This window comes from Elaeis guineensis, chromosome 1 (assembly GCF_000442705.2).
Source record: "Elaeis guineensis isolate ETL-2024a chromosome 1, EG11, whole genome shotgun sequence".
Classification (NCBI taxonomy): domain Eukaryota; kingdom Viridiplantae; phylum Streptophyta; class Magnoliopsida; order Arecales; family Arecaceae; genus Elaeis; species Elaeis guineensis.
The window spans coordinates 142,575,742-142,599,977 of record NC_025993.2 but is presented as its reverse complement, the minus strand read 5'-3'; the positions used below and the strand labels follow the sequence as shown (position 1 = coordinate 142,599,977).

Sequence of the window (24,236 nt, the reverse complement as noted above, 5' to 3'; positions counted from 1 at the left end):
CCTGAGCTTTAGCCTAGACTTCCTTGACTTGTTTGGTGGATTGATCTCTTGGAGATATCTTGGCTCTAGCCAGGACCTTCAGATATGTGCTCATCCAAGGTCGATAGTTAGGAGACATCCCGACCAAAGTTGGGACCTCGAAAAGTTGAGATGGAGACTCCCAACCTTGAAAGACTTCAGCCCAAATCGAAAATCAACTTCGGATGATCAATGTTGACCATGAAACGACTTACAACTATAAAAAGGTCCTAGCCCTAGCTCAAAAACTTATATTCGGGAAGATCCCAATGAGAGCTTCTTCAACTTAACAAAAAGCTCCCAAGTCAAGACAGACATCAACTTTGATCCGAGACCAAATCTCTTTTGATTATGACATGAATCCAAGCTTCAAAGTCTATTAGGACCTCCAAACAAAAGGAACAAAGCATGAATAGATAGAATGAAAGGAAAATGAAATTTATTTCATTAGGTCTAGGACTTTGGTTACAAAAGAGAAGGCTAATTGCAAAAAGAAAGCAAAAAGTTGCACAAGAAATAAAACCCTAAAGGGCCTCCCTTGTAGAAGACATGATCTTGACTTCAACTTTAGCTTCAGAGATGGGCTCGATGATGACTTCTACTTCGGCTTTAGCAGTAAGTCTGGAGATGACTTCAACGGCAACATTAGCAATAGGCTCGAGCTCGATGGAGTGCACCTCTGGTGCAGCTTCGAAAGTGGTGCCAACAATCGCACCACCTTCCTTAGCCATAGAAGTGGTGCCAACATCATTTGCACCATCTTCTTCAGCCTCATTCTCACTCTTCTCGAGATTTAGATGACTTATATTGACCCCGAGGAAAAGATTGGCTATCTGTGCCTTGTAGAGGTCAAAGCCCATGATAAAGGCAGATGCCAAGTCTTCAACGATCTCCACCTCAAAGGCCTTAGAGACCTTATATTCCTCCATAGCCCAAGGCTTGGTGTCATGAATAACCATTGTCTTCTTGACGATAGCCCTCGCCTTGATTGCCTTGATTCTCTCCTTGACCTCCTTTCGAGCTGCCTCACTGGCCGCTAGCTCTTTCTCCAACTCGATGACTCTCTTCTGCTGAATATCAGTTGCAACCCTTTTGATGATGATATTCTTCTCGAGTACTTCCATCTTGTCGAGGGCCTATTGGAACTCGATTCATGCTCAAAAAGCTTCATCAGCTGCCTTCTTCAGCTTCTCCTCGGCAACCTTAGCCTGAGCCTTCCAGCTCCTACCTCAACTCATGGAAGCCAAGGACTCCTACTCTAAGCATGGTGAAGTCATGAATGAGTTGCAAGAAAAGAGAAGGATAGAGATGTTAAGTCAAGGATATCAGAATAAATTAGAAGTGCTACAATGGAAGAGAACTTACTAAAAGTGTAGTCCGAACTCACCACCTTGTTTGAGTGATGAGCTTTGCTTGCCGACCGATCGACCAATTGAAGAACCATGTGCATCAACTCCAGGGTGAGCTGATTGTGATGCAATCTGGAGTCAGACCTTTGTATAATCTTCATCAAAGTAATGAGCTCCTCCTTGATCCTGAACAAGGAGGGCCTAGCTTCGACTCTCAAAGAGCTTGGAATGGTGGAGGATCGCACAGTCCTCATTGATGGAACTACCACCGACAGAGGAGAGTGGCCTTGGCATGCCTTTAGGCTTTGAGCCCAGCCCGGATCTAAAGAGGTCTGTGGAGCCAACCTCAAGGGGTTGCAGCAATGGCCTCTGACTCATTATCGATGTTAATCAATTCAATGCTAGAGGTTTTCAGAGTTGACATTGGTGTGGGCGATGAAGCCATCACTTTCTATTTCTTCTTCTTTGATGAGGAAGCCTCTCCGCCTGAAGAGCTTGCTTTCTTCTTCAGAGCAGACCTTAGGGACACTAAGGTGGATTTATCGCTGCAACACCAAGCATAAGAAGTCAGTTTACTTCAAAAACTCAAAAACATAGGTATAAATATTTAAGTCAAGGAGATCACCCATATCCCGAGGACACATTGAGCTTATCCTAACATCATAAAGAGTTTGCTTAGTTATGAGCTCCTTTACTGGTGGCATTTCAACATCATGCACCATGTAGAAGTGCTCCTTATCCTCAAAGACTGGCTCAGCTTTCTTATTTGGTTAAACGTAAGGATGACTCCATTTACAACTAAAGCCCTATGGGAGGTCATAAAAATAAAGAAAAAATGACTTTTCCAGCCATACATTGAAGAAGGCAACCCCTGGACATACTAGCTAGCAGCCTCCTTGGAAAGAGTGAGCACCTCGGTTTGGAGGAGATCACACAACAAGATAAAAATGACAATCATCCGAATATTGTTCGGACTGACTTGATCTGGGACTATTTGATAGAAGTCAAAAGGGTGGGCAAAGAAGGGATAAAGAGGAAAATAAAGTCAGAGGGACTCCTTATAAACCCTAAGGCTACCCTCGGGAGGATTTATAAGTCAACCATTCCAACCAAGAATTTTTGGTTGAAATTGATCATAGATACAATATTGAGCTTGGAGCCTTTCTAGGTCAAACTTAGTGAGGGTGGACCAGTCACTACCTGGTTCATACTCTGGACTATCTTAGTAGTCAGATCCAGGAGATTTGAGTCGAGCTAGGGAGTTTGAAGTGGTAGCGGCTCGAAGTGCCACTTTAGATCCAACTCGAGGAGCTGACTGAGGACCCTGATCAGCTTAAGGATTTTCACCTCGAGTCTCACTAATGTCAGAAGCCATGAAGATCAAAAGGACAAAAATCGAGAAAAGGAATGCTAAGAAAATAGAATTGATAGCAAGCAAAGAATAAAAGAAAGGAGGATGGAGAAGAGAAAACACTAAAAACTAGGGAAAAAGCATAGAGAACCAAGAAAAGGAAGAGAGGACCGACTGAATACTTTGATGAGGGCTTGAAAAGGATAATTAGGGCGTTGACAGTGGTGAACGAATAATGGGAGTCCTCTTTGACGATGATTGAGTGGGCAATCTACTGAAAATAGAGGAAAAGGAGGAGACAAACCTCTATTTATACTATCATCGATGGCTCAAATCGAAGTGATGGTTTGATGCATCGACTTGAGATTTTGACACATGTCAACTGCAGAACCAATGTAGTAATCTACAATAATTATAGAGATGTGCATCCTGCCATGTGTCATAGGTTGCAGTAATATTTGAAGGATCCTCAGATAAAATTATTTTGAATAATTTTAACACACTACCTTGATTCCCATGCCCTCATGATCATAGAGTCTCAACTGGAGAGCTACTATATATTTCAAATCCAGAACTTTTCAAATAGTAGTAGAAGTATGGAAGCACAGCCTCAACTCGAAGATATTCTGCCTTGAAAACTTCCATCATTGGAAAATGGCTCCTCCATCTAACTACTCCCATCGCTCGAAATCCGTAGTCAACAAGTCACCTCAAGCTCGAGAGTGGAGGGAAAGTATTGGGGGAGTAAGCCATTTTTTTGACTAGTATGGTTTGACCCCTGGACGAGGAGGCGATTCACCACTTTCACCAACCAACCCGATGAAGGAAGAGCTTAGAGGACACAGAACCCCAAAATGACCTCGACTAAGGAAGAAATATGACCTCGAATGGCAACTGATTTAAAGCTCAGGTACTAATCGATCACAGAATCGATAGATCACAGGAATCGATTAAATCTAACCAAGGTCCCACATTGATGATATTTCGACCAGATATCAACACTCCCCATCTTCTTGATGATGAGGTTTAGATCCCTAAATATGGGTTGTAGAGGGTGAACCTTGAGTTAGAATTCTAGTAAGGCTTCCGTGCGCACCGACGACATCGCAGGATCCTCTCACCTCCTTGACATAGAGATTTGGGTCTGTGCAGATCAAGTATGATGTCATAATGAAAAGCTATTTCAATCAATATTATACAATGACTAGCCTTGATAAGCAACGACGACTGATCTGTCTAGTGAATAATCGAAACCGATCACTTATCCTGAGATCTTTGGGTTGTTTCCTCTAATCATGTGCATGTGGGCTTAATTGCTATATGTAATCTCATTGATAACATGTATAGTCCTTGCCTGTACTTGATGCGCGTCACAGGCATCTCACTATCTCTAATGAGATGCAAATTTTTCGGAACCGCTATCAAGTTCGATAGTAACGAATAGCTAGTCTCTTTATATAAAGGGAGGAAAAGAGGATCCTCTGTCTTTTTCTTTTTCATTTTACTATTTGCTAAAGCTCTGGCTTACTTAAGTATCGGAGGATCTTTTATTGAAAAATCTTCGACTGATTTAGAAGATTTTTCTATTGATTTTTTTTTTAGATGAATATTTTTTTTATAGATTTTCTTGAATTAGGAGCATTTCATCTCCAACAAAAAATTTCTCCGACACATACTGACCTCCATCTCGATAAGAGATCGAGCCTAACCATATCGAGCGAGGGCCAAGGACTCCCGGCAACACGTTCTAAACATCCCCATAGGAATTCTGAGGCTGTGAAATTAACTAAGCTCTAGACACCCCCTGTGTCGTGACTCTTTTAACCATTTGATAAATATTTTTTTGTTTGCTTAGAGGAATCTTTTTTTAAAGAAAGCCATGCCTAAATCTAATCAGTAGTTATATTTGCAATCCCTGCACCGTCAAACGGCGATATCATCAGGTGTTCCTTTCAGCTGCCTCCTTGTCCTTTTTATCTATTTTGAGTTCTTGACCTACTCTGTGTGCGCCCCCTTTTTTTATAAATAGAAGAAGGGCGTGGAGGAAGCGAGATAGAGAGAAAGGGCACCGGCATCCGGCAGTGTTGGCCATGGAAGGACGGCAGGGCTTGGTGTTGGCTCCGGCCGGTTCTCCCCCAAACCCCATCGCTCAGGTGCAGGCCCGGTTCAGGGAGCTGGAGGGCGGCTTCCGGGCATGGCTGGCGAGGCAGTCGATGCCCGTTGAGGCCGCAGTCGTCACCGCTACCGGCGCCGCCCAAGGCGCGGCCATCGGCGGCCTCATGGGCACTCTCACCTCCGACCTCACCTCCGCCTTCCCCACTCCTCCACCCCAGGCCGCGGCCTTAGCCCCCAGGCCATGTCCTCCCTCAAGCAAGCCCAGGTCTACGCCTTTCCTTTCCTTCTTCTTTGTCTTTTATCAATTCTCCCACTCCTCGACGAATCGTTCTGCTTGTCGTGGAGTTCCTTGATGGGCTTGGGTTTATCTAGGGTTTCAGTTTCTTGACTGTTTTTGTTCCCAAATACTTTCCCCGCTTTTTTTCTTTTTTTAAAAAATAACTTTTTGGCCATTTTCTTGCATAGATTAGCAGCTCAGGAGATCATTTCATGTAAGTAATTTACGAAGATGTATTGCCTGCACACAGATGATTAAGATGGTCGTGGGTGTTGTTATGTCTTGATTCCACGTTTATCTCCAACGCTTCTCTCTGATACCTGTGTTCTCTTTACCTAAAATTTTGGATTTTGTTTCATAAGCTAATGTTTCTGCTGTTTGAGTTCGTGGATATTGACGTCTTCAAATCCAAAGAATTCCGATGTTAAATGCATGTTGAGAGTCTATGCAAAAGAAGGAGAACAGATCTTTCTTCCGAAGAAAATAAATGAATATATTGGATTTTTAGACCATTAATTGCGTGGAACGAAGTAAAATAGCATCAACTCTCGAAGTGAAAAGGATTGTTTGGCTTTCCATCTGGCGGACTAATATATCACCTCTCACCTTTTTTGACTCTTTATTTTCAGATAGATCTATGCAGATCTAATAATACTTCTATAATTGCAACATGTTTTTGCATCCTTTTTAATCAGCAGGAAGAGAAGAATGTGTTTCAATAACCTGCATTATTTGCTTTAAGAAGTTAGTTACTGTTCCATGTTCTTGTGAGCTACATTACATGTGTATATCTTGTTATCTTTTTAGTAGGTTTTTGCTGCTTGTTCTTGATCTTTGCATTCTGGGGAGTAAAAGCATGTGTCTATTTTAAAACATGTTAAAAGGAAAATCCTCTTTGCTGATTCATTTGTCATGCATAAGTTGTATCCTTGGAATTTTCCATTCTTCCCAGCACATATTATCTACTGATACACGACACTTATTTTTAATTTTCCCTGTCTACATATATAACTTTTATGTTTTATGAATTACAGGCCTTTGCAGGTGGCCCCTTGGTACAAGCTCGTAACTTTGCAGTCATGACTGGTGTAAATGCAGGTATTTCTTGTGTGATGAAAAGGATAAGAGGAGTGGAGGATGTCCAGAGCAGGTAAGGCTTCACTTACTATCTTGGCTGTTTTAGTTCATTCTACTGATTACATACCCCTCTTTAGCTTTTGGCATTTATGAAATGGCATTCCGATTATAGCAGCAGAGGATTGGAAGGCATCAAAACTCCCGAAGATAGAAACTGTGCATTTGTTATCATTAAATATGCAATATCAGAAAACATATGGTTTCTAATTACACCTAACACATCTGAACTTCATTTGTTTTCATTTTAATTCAATACAATAAGGGAAAATATATAGGTGGACAAAATGAGAAATTTATGACAAGAAATAATACGATAATTCAAAATGAGAAGAAAATTAGAAAAAGCAGGAAGGGGCACTATGACCACCTATCCGATCTCCCACTCACTTGTAACTACGTAAACATTAACAAAAGCTTCTAATAGACTTACCAACTCCAAATTAAGTGGAACATAATGCTCTGAAGAACTTTATGAAACATTGTAGGCAGCAGATGGGTGACTGGGGGCCTCCAAATGCAGGCAGATGCTCAAAGGTCAAGGTGGTCATATCATTTGCTTTTAATACATAGGCTGCAAGTAGTGTATCCATTCCAAGCTTTGTTGAACAACATCTTGTTGCTTGTCAAACATGATATTGGAGGAGCAAACAGTAATAAGCATTATAAACTTATAGATAATTAAATATAATAATTGGACTTTACATAGTATTTACTTTTGTAGTATCTTTATGATAAGCATTCAAAACTTTAGAAGTCTGAGTACTGATTATTAGTAGTTGTTGCCAAACCTGGATATTTTAACGAGGAAAATTTAAATTCAACAGAATTCAGAGACTCCAAAATAACTATTACTAAACAAATGTATCAAATTCAGTGTCAGCTATTCACTAAATTGCAGTAAGCTTTTGGGAAAAAACTTCAGATGTAATCCTAAAATGTAATTGAAAAATTGCTTAGTTAGTGTGGACAATTGTGTGACTAAACTGATAGTGTTTAAAATAGCTTTAGGTTTGCGATGCTACTTGTGGATGCTATTAAGAAACCACTAAAGGCATGGATGGATATTTCCATAAACAATATGAAAATTGATTGACCAGATGTATTTTCAATTAACATATTATATTCACTAAACTGCAGTAAGCTTTAGAGAAAAAACTTTAGATGTAATACTAAAATGTAATTGAAAAATTGTTTAACTAGTTTGGATAATTGTATGACTAAATTGATAGTGTTTAAAATAGGTTTAGGTTCGGTGTGTGATTTGTGGATGCTGTTAAGAAACCTATGATACCCCAATCCAAAATCCTAACAATTGCACAGATCTTAAAGTACTATAATTAAAAAGAAGAGGTTTTAAAGCTGGCACGTGCTCTGCACGTGCTAGGAGCACTAGGTTTCGTTGGAAGGAACTCCCCAAGGAGTTCCCTTCTTTACTTCTTTCAATCAAGAAAATCCTAAATCCACTTGGAATTTTAATTGGAATCAATCTCTAATTTTTCCCATAAAGCTCTATTTAAAGGTCTCAAACCCCTTGATTCTTTCTTATCGGAAAATCACTAAAGCTCACCGCTCTTTTTCCGTTCTTTTTGTTAGAGTATAAGCTTATTTATTGTAATTTTCTTAATTTTTTTTGTTGAAAGGTTGTCTTCTCGTAAAGTTGTGTCTTTTAGATTAGAGATGTGTTTCTCTTTAGGGTTGTGTCTTTTAGATTAGAAGATGTGTTTTTTCATTAGTGACGTGTGTGAAGAGTTGTATCCCTCCATTCTCTATAAATAGGGGCATGTGTTTTTTTGTTTTGTATCAAGTCATCTTGTACTTGAGTTCATTCCATATTGAAATAAATCTTATTTTCTCAAACTATTACATTTAATAGTTCATAGATTTGGAAGCCAACCAACATTTGGTATCAGAGCCAAGGCAAAGGGGTATCAGAGCCAAGGCAAAGGGGAGATTCTGTCAAGGAAAATGGCCACCAATCTTTTTCAACCTCAAATTTCAAAACTTTCAAAGGAGAATTATAAGAATTGGTCTCTTCAAATGAAGGCATTGTTTGGATCCCTAGATCTATGGAAGATCGTCAATAATGGGTATCATGAACCCATAGCTCAAGAAGAAGCCGGTCTTTCTGCAAATCAAAGAAATGAGTTGAAAGATGCAAGAAGGATAAGAAGGCTTGGTTCTTCCTTTATCAAGCAGTGGAGTCTTCCTTTGAGAAAATTGCCGAAGCGGCGTCTAGCAAGGAAGCATGGGATATCCTCGCCATCATCTTCAAAGGAGATGAGTGTGTGAAGTGGATTCGCTTATAGAAGTTGCAAGCCGAGTTTGAAGGCATCCGCATGGAGTTCGAAAGTGTTGCGGACTGTTTTTCGGATTTTGGTTATTGTGAATCAAATGAAGAGATATGGTGAGATACTTGAAGATGTTCGAGTTGTAGAGAATGTTTTACGCTCATTATCTCCAAAGTTTGAGCACATCGTCGTTGCCATAGAGGAGTTGAAGGACATCGAGTCCCTCTTTATCGATCAACTAATAGGATCCCTTCAAGTACATGAGTAAAGATTGCAAAAGAATTCTGAAGATGAGTCAACAGAACAAATTCTCAAGTCAAAATTGAAACTTAACTACCAAAAGAGCAAAAGTTATGGAAAAAGTAATAATAGAAACAAAAGATATGGTCATGACCGATAGAATAGCAACAAAGATGGTTACAATTCACGATTCGAGATTGTCATCAAAAGAGATGGACGCTCAGATTCGTATGGTGGTGCAAAATCTAATATCCAATGCTATAATTGTAAAAAATATGGACACTGCGGCAAAGATTGTTGGCATAAGAATACTAAAGAAATGAACAACTATATCGATGGTATAATAGAAGGAGAAACTACGCTTCTACTCACATGACAAGAAGTTGTTGAAGATCCACAAAATATATGGTTTCTCGATTTTGGAGCTTCAAATCATGTGTGGTAATAAGAAATTGTTTGTTAAAATGGAGAAGGATGTACATGGTAATATAAAATTTGGTGATTCGTTAAAAGTACCTATGAAAGAAAAAGGAAAAATCATGTTTAAATCTAAGAATGGTGAACAAGAGTACATCTCAAATGTACACTTTGTATCCGATTTAAAGAGTAACATACTAAGTATTGGACAACTATTGGAGAAAGATTACACTATTCACATGGAGGACTCTATCCTAACATTGAAGGATAAGAACAAAAGGATAATTGCAAAAGTGCACATGTCAAAGAACTGAATGTTTTTTATTAATATAAAAATCGAGATTGAAAGATGCTATCAAGTAGATTTGAAAGAAGAATCAAGATTATGTCATGGTGTCTGTTCGTGCTAGCATCATTCTTTTGAAATGTTGAAGCCAATGTTTGCAGAGATAGAGGTCCGTCTAAATTAGATATGTTGAGAAAAATATTTCGAGATTCGGTCCACAATAAGTTTAGAACGAGATTAAGGATGACGAACGGAATTTAACGAGCCTAAGAACAGTCTAAACGGAGTTCGGATGGTGAAGATATGCATGAAGAAAGCCTGAGAGATGGTACGGCCCATAGGCCATCGGAGGGACCCATGAGCCGGTGCAGGCCGGTGGCGGCGCGGGCCAGGCTCGACAGTGCGCTAGTGTTCGTCCAACAGTGCGCTGGGCCTGCCCAGGCACCCGTGCAGCCCGCACGTGCGGGCGCCTAGGCCCGCCTGGGATCACGGTCCATCGTGGACTGTGCGCTCTGTCGGGGCTCATAGTCGGGTGTGGATTGGAGCGTGATTTGACGGCTGATGTCGCTTGTGGTGGGGATCTGACGGCTGGAGCCTTTGTGCGATCGGACGAGTTAGATGCATGCCTGTGAGGATCCGACGGCCACAGTTTTGGCGTGATCCGATGGCTCTGGAGCGAGTCGGTCGTGATCGGACGGCCATGGTGAAATCCGACTTTGATCAGGCATGATCAAGGTTGATATGCATGATTGGACAGCTCTGGTTTGAGCCGGTCACGATCGGACAATTCATAAGGGTTCTAGGATTTGATTTGAGTCTGGCATCCGAGTAAAACACTATTTTGGAGTTTCTGGAGGCTATATAGCTCAGATTGATAAGTTATTTGTTGCGTTGGATAGCTGGTGACGTCCTGATCGTGTAGAGAGATTTCAAAAGAAGTTTCAGAGAGCTTTTGTGAGGGTTTTGGGGCTTGTTGAGAGATTTTTATACAAGGGTTAAGTGATGAGTTCATCTTGTATTTGTTTGATTTTTTTTCTCTCATAGGGAAGCTTGCACGCCTCGTGGAGGTAGGCTTGAGGCCAATCCATGTTACCTTGATTTGTTTATGGTATTTTTTTCTTTTTTTTTCTTCCTCCCTCAACAAGTGGTATTAGAGTGCAACAAGATACACCTATGATCTCAAGAGGTAGAATGATTAGTCCATTGTTAGATCTTCATGCAAAAAATGATGAAGAAAGCCTTCTCTCACCTACATGTGAGAATGCTCCACCATTGCCTATACATAAACCAATTGTTTTTGGAACTGGGATAGTTGTATTCACTGAGGCAATAACACCAAAGTATGTCGAAGCTGGAGATGATACACCTCATCTTTACATAACAGATGCTTTTAAGGCTGTTTTATCCTATTAATAGAAGTATTCTTTTGCAAGTAACCGGCTATCTAGTCCTACCCCTTCCGAGGAGGATAATGATAAAAATAATGCTCAGGATGAAGTCACTAGTGTTTTAGCCAACAGTCAGATTCAAGTTGCTACTAACAGTGTTACTTGTCCAGATAGCTCAAGTAATCATCAGCAAGGTACTGATAAACTTGGACAGTTGAGTTCAACATCAAATATGGCTACAAGGCTTGCTTTGAAGAGTAGGGACCCAAGGCTTAAGTTTGTTAGCTCTGAAAGTGGAAGTGCTTTGGATCCTAACATACAGGAGATGTTCTTGGACTATAGTGCTCCAAATAATGGCTCTATAACCCACCTTAGGAAGCATAAGATGGTTGATGAGTATTTGCTTGAGAATCATATCTTGAAAAAACAAAGAAATGGACTTACAAATTCAGGTGATGTGCAGATGATACTAGGAAAAGGAGGTGGGTGGGTAGACGACAATAGTGCTGTGGGCACTCAACCAAGTAACATGACTTGATTAAAGAAAAGGCTTGGAGTACGATTTAAAAAAAAAAGGGGTAAAAGAGAACGATTTTAACCAGGTTGACCAGTGCAAAAAAAATTGATCGCAAAGTTTGAGATAGAAAGAGATCGTTACTATCAATGAAGAGGCACGGTTGTCCAATGAAGAGGCACGATTGAAAAGGGATTGTTGTTTAAAAGAGAAGAACAAGTGAACCGTATGTACTGGTGTCCCTTGGATAAAGGAAGTTATGGAATAGTTATTCTTTGAAACCCTTGGATAAAAGATAGTTACTAGTAAGCACCTTTTCATGTCCCTTGAATAAAGGAAGTTATGAGATAGTTATTCTTTGAAACCGTGAGCACCTTTTCATGTCTATATAAAGTAATAGATTGCCCATAAAGTTCTTTCACTTATCAGAGTGTGTCTAAGGCTGCAAAGTGGAAGAATGGAGAAGGAAGTAAAAATCTCTTACAAGAATTTGCTACAAGAATATTGTCAAAAACATCACATACCATTACTGCAATATTCAACTTTCAAGTAAGGATTAGATCATTTGCCGGAATTTTATTCTTTAGTTCAAGTATGTGAAAAGTTGTACATGGAAAACATGATTGACGAAGAAGAATGCCAAATAAAATGCCACAGAATATGCTTTTAAGAGAATTGTAGGTCCTTATTGGCCTATGAATACTTACAATTTTTCACAGACCTTGGTGAAGAATCTTGAAAAAGCAAATATTTTCTTAGAAAAGGAAAACATGGCATTGAATGTGGAAAACAAATCTTTGGAGAATGCAATCAACGAACAAGCATGCGAGATTAGAAGACTAATTGTGGAAAAGAAAGATTTACAAAAAAAGCTCCAAGTTTACAAAGATCCAATTGAAGAAGATGAGGATAGTTGTGCATAAACAAGCTTAAGGGGGAATTTGTTAGAGTATAAGCTTATTTATTGTAATTTTCTTATTTTTTTTTGTTAAAAGGTTGTGTCTTTTCATAAAGTTGTGTCTTGTAGATTAGAGATGTGTTTCTCCTTAGGGTTGTATCTTTTAGATTAGATGTGTTTTTTCATTAGCGACATGTGTGAAGAGTTGTATCCCTCCATTCTCTATAAATAGGGGCATGTGTTTTTTTGTTTTATATCAAGTCATCTTATACTTGAGTTCATTCCATATTGAAATAAATCTTATTTTTCTCAAACTATTACATTTAATAGTTCATAGATTTGGAAGCCCACCAACACTTTTCCTCTTGATATCGATGGTTTAATCTTGTTTTGGCTGCCGGAATTGGATCGATTCTCATCGGAGACCAGGTAATCCCCTTTAATCATCTTCCCCTCAAGCTCCTATAGTTCATAAGCTTGAATTTTAGCTAAAATTTCTGCTAGAAATTTCGTGAAAATAATGATTATTGAATCTCTTGTTTCTTCCATGTTTATTTTTGATTTTTCGGTGTCATTTGTCGACGCCGGTCATCGGACCAAGGTTTGTGGGTCTCGCCATCGTGGTTTCCCTTTTGGCCATGGGCAGCACCAGTTGGGGGACTTCCTTGTGTTGGGAACTAAGGGGATCAAAGGATCCCCTATTCTGTGAAAGGAAGAAAAAAAGAAAAAAAAGAAGGAAAGAAAGAAAGAAAAAGGAAAAAGAGAAAAAAGAAAAGAAAAGAAGAGTCTCTCTCTTCCTCCTTTCTCTCTTCATGGGCTTCCACTTTCTCTTTTTATGGATTTTCTCTCTTTAGAATTTTCTCTCTAGATTGTCTCTTCATGGATTTTTCTCTGTACAATTGATTCAGTAAAAGATTCTTTTCAATGATTCGGATTTGATTCTAACGAAGAAAGTCTTGATTCATGATCATTGGACAGTGTGTTGGTATCCATCTTGGTCATATCGAATATCTTTAGATTCGATCATCTATGATTTATATTGAATCATCTGCACGCTAGTTAATATGAATTGATTAAATCATCTTGATTAGACTGATCGGGTTGTTGGGTGGTGTTGCCTGATTAGTTTTGTTCCAATTTGTTAATGTCTCTTCTTTGATATTCTTTCTTTATGTGATTTATGAATCTAGTAAATCCGATCTATTACTTTGAATCTGAATGATTTTAGTAGAAAGTTTTGAATCGCTCTATCAGTCGGACGACATGCTCACACCATCCAAATCTTTATTGATCATCATGAGATTTGATCCTTGTTGATTTCTATCAAATCATTATATCCCTGATTAGATGAAGTTATTTGATCAAATTGACTTCTGACTACCGATCAATATCTTAACCTCCATTTTGATTTTTGTTGGCACTAATAGCTTTGATCGTGGTTGATCTCTATTGAACCGTTTATTTCCTATTCTAATCGTGATTAAATAATATTATCTTGGATTTGACCGACTGGGATGTTGAATGCTACTGTTTTTGTCAGCCTTATGAGGGTGTCAGAATTTAAGATTTTTGTTGTGGCATAAGATAGAAGATATATTTTGAGTAATAGGTTTTAAAAGATGCTTTTAGGATTGATTGAATCCATTCATTCAGTATTTTATAGAGATAAGTAATGAACAATCTTCTCGAGATATTTTATAATTTATTTTGAAAATAAATAATTAATCTTTGATTTATGCATGATTTATGAAACTATTTTGTTGAACCAAAAGTGATTTGCAAATTTAAGATTTATGAAATATTATAGTTTATTGATTTATTTTGAATATAATAAAATTTTGGTATACATGTCATCTTGCAAAATTGCTTTGATGCATATCGAATTTGTGCTCTCAGTCTAACCATGTTCTAAACCCTATCAATGGGGGTTGTGCATTGATTTTTGATCCTGCTGATGGGGGTTATATATTGGCACTCTGATTGAGCTTGTTGTTTCTGTTCTGGCCCTGCTACGGGTAAATATAATCGTAGTTAAGACTGTTGAGTTATATGTATTTTATTTCGAATTGAATTTATGATTGTGTATGTATATGTGCATTTAAAAGATTTGATTTGCATTAATTAGCATGAAATGTATATTCTTGTGTTTATTCATAGTATTTGTTTTCGAACATCATATCTTATGATAATATCTGAGATGTTTAGTTGAGATATTTATTACTTATTAGGCTATAGAGTTCATTACCTCTTTTTTTTTTAGATTTTTATTTTTATTTACGGACATGGGTACTACTTTGGGAGTGAGTTTAGAGATGAGAGTCGATAGTAGCAATTAAGTTTGGACTTAGATTTATTACTATATTTTACAGGATTATTATTTGGGCTTTAATCGATGTAAGATCTTTTGAATATTATTGAAATTTTGTGAGGGATTAAAGTTGATTTTAGTTAATTAAATTTTGGACTTAATTTATCATGAATTCCGCTGCGATGTATTGATATCGTTTTTGAAATATCTTGCATGCTTGTGGATAGTTCTCTATGAGTATGCGGCGGCTGCCGCAATCTCTAGACTCGCGATCTTGGATCAGGGGCGTGACAATTAATATAGTATCAGAGCATAAATGGATAAATTATGATACATATAATCAGACATAGGATGAGCATAGATGGGTAGACATCAGGGACATTGAGGTATAGATTTATGATGATTGTAGTATAAGTTGTCTTCATGATTTTTGACTAAATCTTATTATCATGAATGAAAAGATTGCTTAGTAATGATGATTCATAGGATTTGATATATGATGGACAATTTATAGATCATGTTATGGTTAGTTGAATTTTGATCTAAAGTAATTGCAAGAGGATTGATAATGAAATTTTATTATGCATTATGATTATCAATTTGATCATTAATAGTTTGAGGGAATTGCAAGCTTAAATTTGATATGGGAGAATACTATGATGTTGCTCTTGATTTTGAAATTAATTATTTAGTGGTAAGATAAAGATTCGTTGATAAAAGTTGTTTAATGATGAACCAAAAAAGATTTTATATGATATTTGATTGAAATATTCTTTAAGATTTATATTGGAATGTGGATCATGTATAAAGCTTGCATGTAGAAGCAAAAATACAATTGGGGACATTGCAAAGAAGTATATTACTTGTTGAAGAAATTGATTATGAGATTGTAGAATATTTATTTTGGTTGAATCTTTAATTATCATCTTTGGATCCAAATAATAGATCTTATTTATCTATTGGAGACTATATGGAGTGTATGAAACTTCAATTCAAAGTTTGGATTTATAAATTGATCGAGGGATTTTCTATCATTGTTGTTGAGGTTGATAGTGAAATCTTTAATTACTATCCTTGGATTAAGATAAAAGATTCTATTTATATCTATTCAAGATTTTGAGATACGTGAAAATTGCAAATCAAAATTTTGGATTTAGGAATTGTCCTAGGGTTTCTTTGCTATTATTATTGAGGTTGGTGTTAAAATCTAGTGTGGTAGGGAGAATTTGATTTGGAAAGATTTGCATGATTGCTGTGAAAAGTATATGATAGATGTCAAAGATCTCGATGGAAGAAACTTTGGAAGAGATGATTGAGTCGGTTTGATTTATATATTTTGATTTAAAGTCCTAACTTGGAAAATCATCAGAAGATTTTTCTTATTAATCTTATTTACAGGATCTTTATTTAGAATTGTCTAAATGAATTGATAAGAGAATTAAGCTTTGATTCATATTCAATTGCAGTAAACTTATATGATGGATTTGAATATATCAATTGACCTAAAGATTGATTTAGATGGATATGCTTAATGCATATAGGGATGAGACTTAAGAGTTTCTTCTGACCAATGTGGAAGACAAAAATTAATATTTTGATTCAAGTTATTTAGTGCATCTAGAGAAATTTTGATGGTTTAAATTAGTGCATAGCAGAAGCATGGTGATTTGGATTATTTTGAGTTAGTTAGCAATATTGATTCTTTGAGTTAAAAAAATTATGATATAATTTGATGTTCCTTGCAGAGAAAATTCATTGATAATAGAAAGGATAATATTTTTGATTTTGGATTATTTCGGATGTCGTTATGTGATTTGTACAAGTAGGTCTCCTATCAAACATGCTAAGAAAAATTTTGCATCTTGAGTCTAGAATGAGTGGACCATCGATTCTTGATCTTGAATTCTGAAAATTTAGTGATAGATTTTTTTTGCCCTAGATTTGAAGTATATGTTTCTTTTTCTCTAAGAAAGAATGTGAGATTGTTTATCGATCTTAGATTTTGTGCTCAAATGTTCATCTACTGAGAGTAAAGTTTGTTTATGATCTTGTGAAAAAATCATTAAATTAAGAGTAGTTGATGATTTTGGCAAGAAACTTGATATCCTTATCTAGAATTGAGATATTGATTTTGACTATAAGAAATGAATGGTTTTGATTTAGATCAACTCTTGAGATATTGACATTTTCTTTATGAAATGAAGTTAATGATGAAATTGCATCGAGAATTAAGATAACAAAAATTTTGAGGATAAGATTAGGATCATGAATCCTAACTATTGAAAGCACAAGGAGAATTTCGAAGATGAAATTTCTTTTTAGAGGGGAGAATGTGAAACCCCAATCTAAAACCCTAGCAATTGCATGGATCTTAAAGCATTAGCATTTTAAAAAATAGAGGTTTTAAGGCCACCCGATTTTAAACCCCAATCTGAAGTTCCCTTCTTTCTTGCAATCGAGAAAATCCTAAATCCACTTGGAAATTTAATTGGAATCAATCTCTAATTCTTCCTATAAAGCTCTATTTAAAGGTCTCAACCCTCTTGATTCTTTCTCATCGGAAAATGCCAAAGTTTGCTGCTCTTTTCCCCTTCTTTTCCTCTTGATATTGGTGGATTAATCTTGTTTTGGGCGTCAAAAATTAGATCGATTCTCATCAAAGATCAGGTAAGTCCCTTTAAGCATATTCCCCTCAAGCTCCTATAGTTCCTAACAAGATTTGCGGAACCGGTACCGATGGTCGGATCGATCGATCGGCGGTACGGTTCGGCATGTCTCCGTTTCGAATCGAGGCGAACCGATGAAGGAAAATAGCCGAATCGGAGAAGAAAAAGAGAGAAATAGAGAGAGAGGAAGAAAAAAAAAGAGGGAGGGGGGTCCGTCAGAGGGCCTCCGATGGGCCGCTGTGGTCGTCGGGCGGCGTAAACACCTCTTGCGGCTCCGCACGTGGAACAGGGGCTATCCGCCCCTGTTTCTCTTTTTTTTTAAAATATTTTTCATAATGAAGCCGGCGTGGGGTTTGCCGGTTTCACTCGGCCTGTCGAGCAGCGTAAACGCCTCCCGCGGCTCCGTGCGTGGAATAGGGGCGATCTGCCCCTATTTCTCTTTTTTTTTTTAAAAAAAATATTTTTCAAAATGAAGCCGGCATGGGGTTTGCCGGCTTTATTTTGAAAAATATTTAAAAAAAATGAAAAACAGGGGCGGATCGCCCCTGTTCCACGCGTGGAGCTGTGGGAGGCGTTTACGTCCGACGGCCATGACGGCCCACTGGAGGCCCTCCAGCCCCTTCGACGGACCCCCCCTCCCTCTTTTTCTTCCTCTCTCTTTCTCTCTTTTTTCTTTTTCTCTCTTTTCTTCCCTGGCACCGGCATGTGCTGTTTTGCATGCCGGAACCGTCTCGATTTCCCATTGGGACGGTTCGGCCCGGCCCGTACTAGGCGGTTCAGCTCGGTATGGTATTCCCTGGTTCCTAAGCTTGAATTTTAGCCAAAATTTCTACCAGAAAGTCCATGAAAATAATGATTATCGAATCCCTTATTTCTTCCATGTTTATTCTTGATTTTTCGATGTCGTTTGTCGCTGCCGGCTACCAAACCAACATTTGTGGGTCTCTCTATTGTGGTTTGCCTTTCTACCATGGCCGGCACCTGTTGGGTGACTCCCTCGTTTTGGGAACTAAGGGGATCAAAGGATCCCCTATTCCATGAAAGGAATAAAAAAAAGAAAAAAAAGAAGAAAAAGGAAAAAGAGAAAAAAAGGAAAGAAAAGAAAAGAGGAGTCTCTTCCTTCTCTCTCTTCTCTCTTCACGGGCTTTCACTTTCTCTCTACTTTCTCTCTTTATAGATTCTCTCTAGATTGTTTTTCTTCATGGATTCCTCTGAATGGTTGATCCAATAAAAGATTTCTTTCAATGATTCTGATATGATCTTAGCAAAAAATCTTGATTCATGATCGTTGGATAGTGTGTGGGTATCCACCTTGGCTAGATCGAGTATTTCTAAATTTGATCTATGATGTATATTGAACAATCTGTATGCTAATTAATTATGAATTAATTAAATCATCTTGATTAGATCGATCAGATTGTTGGGCAATGTCACTTGATTAGTTCTGTTCCACCTTGTTAATTTTTTTCCTCTAATATTCTCTCTCTATATGATTTATGAATCCAATGAATCCGATTTATTGCTTTGAATCTGCAATGATTTCAATAGAAGGTTTTGAATCGCTTTATCAGTCGGACGACATGCTCACACCATCCGAACCTTTGTTGAGCATGATGAGATCTAGCCCTTGTTGATCTATCAAATCATTATATCTTTGATTAGATGTAGTTACTTGATTAAATTGATCTTTAACTGTCAATCAATGCTCGGACCTCCACTTTGACTTTTGTTGGACACTAATAGTTTTGATCACCGTTGATCTCTGTTGTACCATTTATTTCTTATTCTAATCGTGATCAAATAAAATTATCTTTGATTTGAACGACTAGGACGTTGAATGCTACTACTTTTGTTAGTCTTATGAGGGCGTCGGAATTTAAGAGTTTTATTAGTTGTGGTATAAGACTAATAAAGAATATATTTTAAATAATAAATTTTGAAGGATATTTTTAGGATTGATCGAATTTGTTTGTTTAGTGTTCTATAGAGATAAGTAATGAATAATCTTTTTAAGATATTTCATCATTTATTTTAAAAGTAAATAATTAATTTTTGATTTATATATGATTTATGAAAAACTATATTTTTGAATGAAAAGTGATTTGCAAATTTGAGATTTTTGGAATGTTATAGTATGTTGATTTATTTGGAATATGATGAAATTTTGGTATATATGTTATTTTTCAAAAGTGCTTTAATACTTATTGGATTTGTACTCTCAGTCTAATTATGTTCTGAATCCTGTCAATGTGGGTTGTATATTGGTTTTTGCCCCTGCTAATAGAGGTTATGCATTGATTTTTGATTCTATCAATGAGGATTGTGCATTGATTTTTGATCCTACCAATGGAGGTTATATGTTGGCACTCTGATTGAGTTCATTGTTTTTGTTCTGATCTTGCTACAGGGATAAGTATGGTTATAGTTGAGGTTATTGAGTTATATGTATTTTATTTTGAATTGAATTTATGATTATATATGTATATAAGTATTTAAAAGATTTGATCGCATTAATTAGCATAGAATATATGTTTTAATGTTTATTCATGGTATTTGTTTTCGCACATCATATTTTATGATAATATCTGAGATGTTTAGTAGAGATATTTATTACTTATTGGGCTGTCAAGCACATTATCTCTCCTTTCTTTTCAGATTTAGATACTTATTTGTAGATATGTATACTACTTTGGGAGTGAGCTTACAGACGAGAGTCGATAGTATCAATTGAGTTGAGACATTGATTTATTATCATATTTAACAGGAGTATTATTTGAGGTTTAATTGATGTAAGATCTTTTGAATATTGTTGGAATTTTGTGAGAGATTAAAGTTGATTTTAGTTAGTTAAACTTTGAACTTAATTTATGAATTTTACTGTGATGCATTGATATCATTTTTCGAATGCCTTGCATGTTTGTGGAGAGAGTTCTCCATGAGTATACAGTGGTTGCTGCAATCCTTAGACTTGCGATTTCAGGTTGGGGGTGTGACAAAACCACTGCAGGCATGGATGTGTGTTTTCATAAACAATATGAAAATTTGGAAGTGCTGACTTTTGTTGATCCCATGCAAGTAACAGGCATTGTATAATGAAGCAAAGGGTTTGCTAAAAAAACCATAAAAGTGGTTAGTCTAAGTTTGGTAATGCTTGTCATGATGGATGCTATCTCTGGAAATAAAGACAAATGACAGGCACCACTCATATAGTTTTTTTTCCCCCTTATAGATATGTTATTGGTCTTATTGGTTATGTTAATAATGATGGAATCATGATATTGATAGAAAAGGAGTTAGTTGATATGTTCTAATTGAGATATATAGCCCAAGACTTAAAATGCTTCTGTTGCAGCATGGTGGCAGCTTTTGGTTCTGGAGCATTATTTTCATTGGTCAGTGGCTTGGGTGGTCCAAATCAGGCAGCAAATGCAGTCACATCTGGACTTTTTTTTGCACTTGTTCAAGGTGGCCTTTTCAAGGTAAGCAGGCAAAGGCATTTACAATCTTTAAGCAGCTCATTATGTTTTCTATTTCAGTTGATGCTAAAGCAGTATTTCCAAATTGAAATATATTATCTTGTTTGTTGCACATGCAAAAGTTTTCAATATTACCGAACTCCAATAACTGAATTCCGATAAGCATGCTATCATGATAGTGGTTTCATATCTTGCATTAGAAAAACATTCACATTGGGAGTTCAGTTTGTTTTTTGCAATTTGCCTTTTGTAGAATCATTTCTTGGTCATAGATTTTTGCACTTGTTCTATATTTGCTGTTCTCTAGCCTTCTGGTCTTCAAGCTTTGATGCCCTATAATATAATAACGATCCTAAGGTTCTGGTTGTGTCAAAGATTGATAGATAAATGTTCTTTTCAATTAGTATGATGATAATACAATTAATAGAGAAATAAAGGGAAATGAAGATATTATAGATCTTAATGCGTAATGAATTTGATGCAAGTGTTGAGAAATGGAAATATGATCTTTTGATTTGGTGTGGCATAAGGATGTTGAAGGTTGAAAGTATGGGGGAACTTGATTTGACTGGCATTTTAATCTTGGAGCCCTGTTGATTGGGCATTTTATTCCTGCTCCTTGGTTTCTATGGTCATTTTATTTGTGGAATAGGCATAACTGTGTAAAAACAGGCCTAAACTTTGTATAAGGGGCTTAAAATAAAATGTGAACTGTATAAGATCTAATTGTAAAACAGCAATCAAACAGAGAACTGGGTGTCAATTTTTGTAGAATATATTCTGGTGAACCTAAAAAATGCAGTCACTTGAACTGTGAAGGTTAGAATTTGGGATATGGATGTTTGAGCTAACAATTTAGGAACCAAGGTTCAAAATGGGGTTGCGAGGAGCAATGCTTTCTGGAACCGAGACTTGAATTAAGCTGACAATAAAAGCCCAAAATAAGATGTAAATCATGAGATAAGTGTTTGGTAAGATATGATGAAGATCGTGAAATTATGGTTGGGGGTTTTATGTTGTTCTCAAGGGGTTTGATGAGGGTTTAAAAGGATTTAAACAAACATAGCATAAAGAAAAGATTAAAAGAAAGAGAAATGTTTAAAGGAATCAGTAAGGAAATAAGGAGGACGATAAATGTGGTGTGACATGAGAAACATCCTTGTGCATTACACCTAAAAGTCTGAAGGATTTTCACCTATAAGTTATGGAGTGGCTCCATGAAGCTCAATGTCATTCTTGTGAAATAGTCTGAAAGTGGACAATGCATTTGAGAGGCACCCATTGTGTAGGGCTTTATGGATTCTGCAGAATATAGAACTGTGATACATGAAAACAAAATAGATCTTTCTCCAAACGAGGCTAGTAAGAAATCCTACATCATTGGTTGGGGTCTAGAGGCTGCTAAAGAGACTAATGCAATAAGATACAAAAGGAAAGCATTTTTCAAACTACAGGTCCCCCAAAATCCCATTCATGTAAAGACATTTTAAAAAAATCTGAATTTACTCCTTGATGTTTTATGAGACACCTAGGTTATTGACTGGTTGTCTTACCTAAAGCCTTGATATCTTGTCAAGGTTCATGTTGGGGTCCCTTGTTGCTAGAAATCTGGCACAAGGTTGCGAAGAGTGTTTATCAAGTTGTTAAGTTCTCAGGTAAGCCTAATTAGATCAAATGAGGAATCATGAAGCCAACTATGAAAAATTGGGATAAGGCTTGATGGTTATGCTTGTGAATATAGTCTTTGATAAATGTTGTAGTCAGATTCCATTTATAGAATGCATTTCTTGGAGGTAAGCATCATGATCAATGTCATGGAGATGCATTCTGGATAAAGGATGTGGATCTTGACTCTTAGGCATCCTAATGTAAGACTGTTGCTAGATTTCTCATTTGATAAATGTTTGATCTGTTCAAGCATTATTTTTGTGTGTGAACTATAGTTTCTTTTTTCACTTTCTAGGGATCATTAAATTCAATAGGGATTATAAGTTTGTCAGTTTGGATTTTTTCTTTTTTTTTTTTGTTTGTTTGGCGGGGGGATGTTGGGAAACATGAGCTGAAAAAAATACAAATGTCAAACTGCATTCATCTGTCTTGTCCAACTCATTTTGCAATCTCATAGATGCAGATTGATATGCAGTGATTTTATGTCTCCTGCTCGTAGTTTTACAAAGTGGAAATATTGACATCAATAATTAGTGTACTACAAGTTGTGTGATATTGTTTTTATTTGCATTGACTTTTGCAGTTAGGTCAAAAATTCTCGCAGTCACCAGCTGAGGATGTATATTACGCTCGAACCAGATGCATGTTGACAAGTCTTGGCCTCCAGAACTATGAGAAGAACTTCAAAAAAGGCCTGCTCACAGATACTACCTTGCCTCTTCTCACAGATAGGTAAGATGATGATCTGGCTTACCACTTTCTTGCATACCCACTTGAATATTTCAATTACCAGACAAAATTTAAGTGGTCTGTCTCCCCTGTTTATTTGTTCCAGTGCTCTTAGAGATGTTAAGATCCCTCCTGGACCGAGGCTTCTCATTCTTGATCACATTCACAGGTTTTGAGAGCACTTTGAAGCTTCCAAGATTTCTAAAATTTTGTTATAAATTCTCTCCATCTAATTCTTTCCTGCCTGTCCTATATTTGCAGGGACCCTGAGTTTGTGAGGAAGGTGAAGTCATAGGCAAATTACACGTGTGACAGTTTCAGCGTCTTCAAGGCAGTTAACTGAGCTACCTTTTTGTTTTCTGTCGCTTGTTAAATGTTGGAGGCATGAGCATTGCTATGATAATTTTCTGAAGATAAAGAACTAGAGATGGTTGAATACACTTTCATGGAGTCTTTTTTGCATATTCTGTCTTTTGTTTTTGTTTTTTTTTTCCCCGAGTATTTTCACCTGCAGTTTGTCTTGTGAAAATGGCATCTTGGTGGTTTCTTAAAGTACGCAATTGTTGATCATTGAAATTGAGGAAGTCGCTTCAAAGGTTAAGCAATATTACCTCTATGTATGTCAATTAGCAAAAACATTTGTGCATATATGATTTTGACTAATTTATGCCCACCTAATTAAAAATGCAAAGGGTTGTGTAACCAAAACAAAGAAAGAAAAGAAGAAAAAGGAACCAAATTTTGAACCTTTGGTTGGTTGCTGTACTATATAAATATGTGCTTTAGGCGAGGCAGGTGTTTATCTAATTATTAGCTTTTTCATGCTGAACAAAAGAAAAGAGTAGTGATATAATGTATCATTCTCTTCTTTTTTCCTCCTGGGTGAAATATACTATGTATAAAAATGAAAGTTTGAAATAAAAAAAAAAATGTCTTCCTGATTCCATCATTTTTTTTAAGCCTATCAAGAATGTCCTCTTAGAAAATATATGAGGATAATTATAGATTACCCACTTGTGGTAACGTTTGATTTCACTATGCCCGTTTATGGTTCAGAAAGTAACACTTAATCCACTTGAAGTTAGATCCATTAGTTTTCCTCATGCTCTGT

General features: G+C 36.9%; 1 protein-coding gene across 1 annotated transcript; it reads left to right on the top strand.

The window, feature by feature from the left end:
- Nucleotides 1–4,692: 4,692 nt before the first annotated feature.
- Nucleotides 4,693–23,741, top strand: LOC105060333 (chloroplastic import inner membrane translocase subunit HP30-2). Its single transcript, XM_010943996.4, is given in 7 exon segments — nt 4,693–5,054; nt 5,057–5,098; nt 6,145–6,260; nt 20,605–20,731; nt 22,980–23,128; nt 23,232–23,294; nt 23,387–23,741. Coding segments are annotated over 7 exon segments (777 nt in total). The 5' UTR covers nt 4,693–4,808; the 3' UTR covers nt 23,421–23,741.
- The last annotated feature ends 495 nt before the right edge of the window (nt 23,742–24,236 follow it).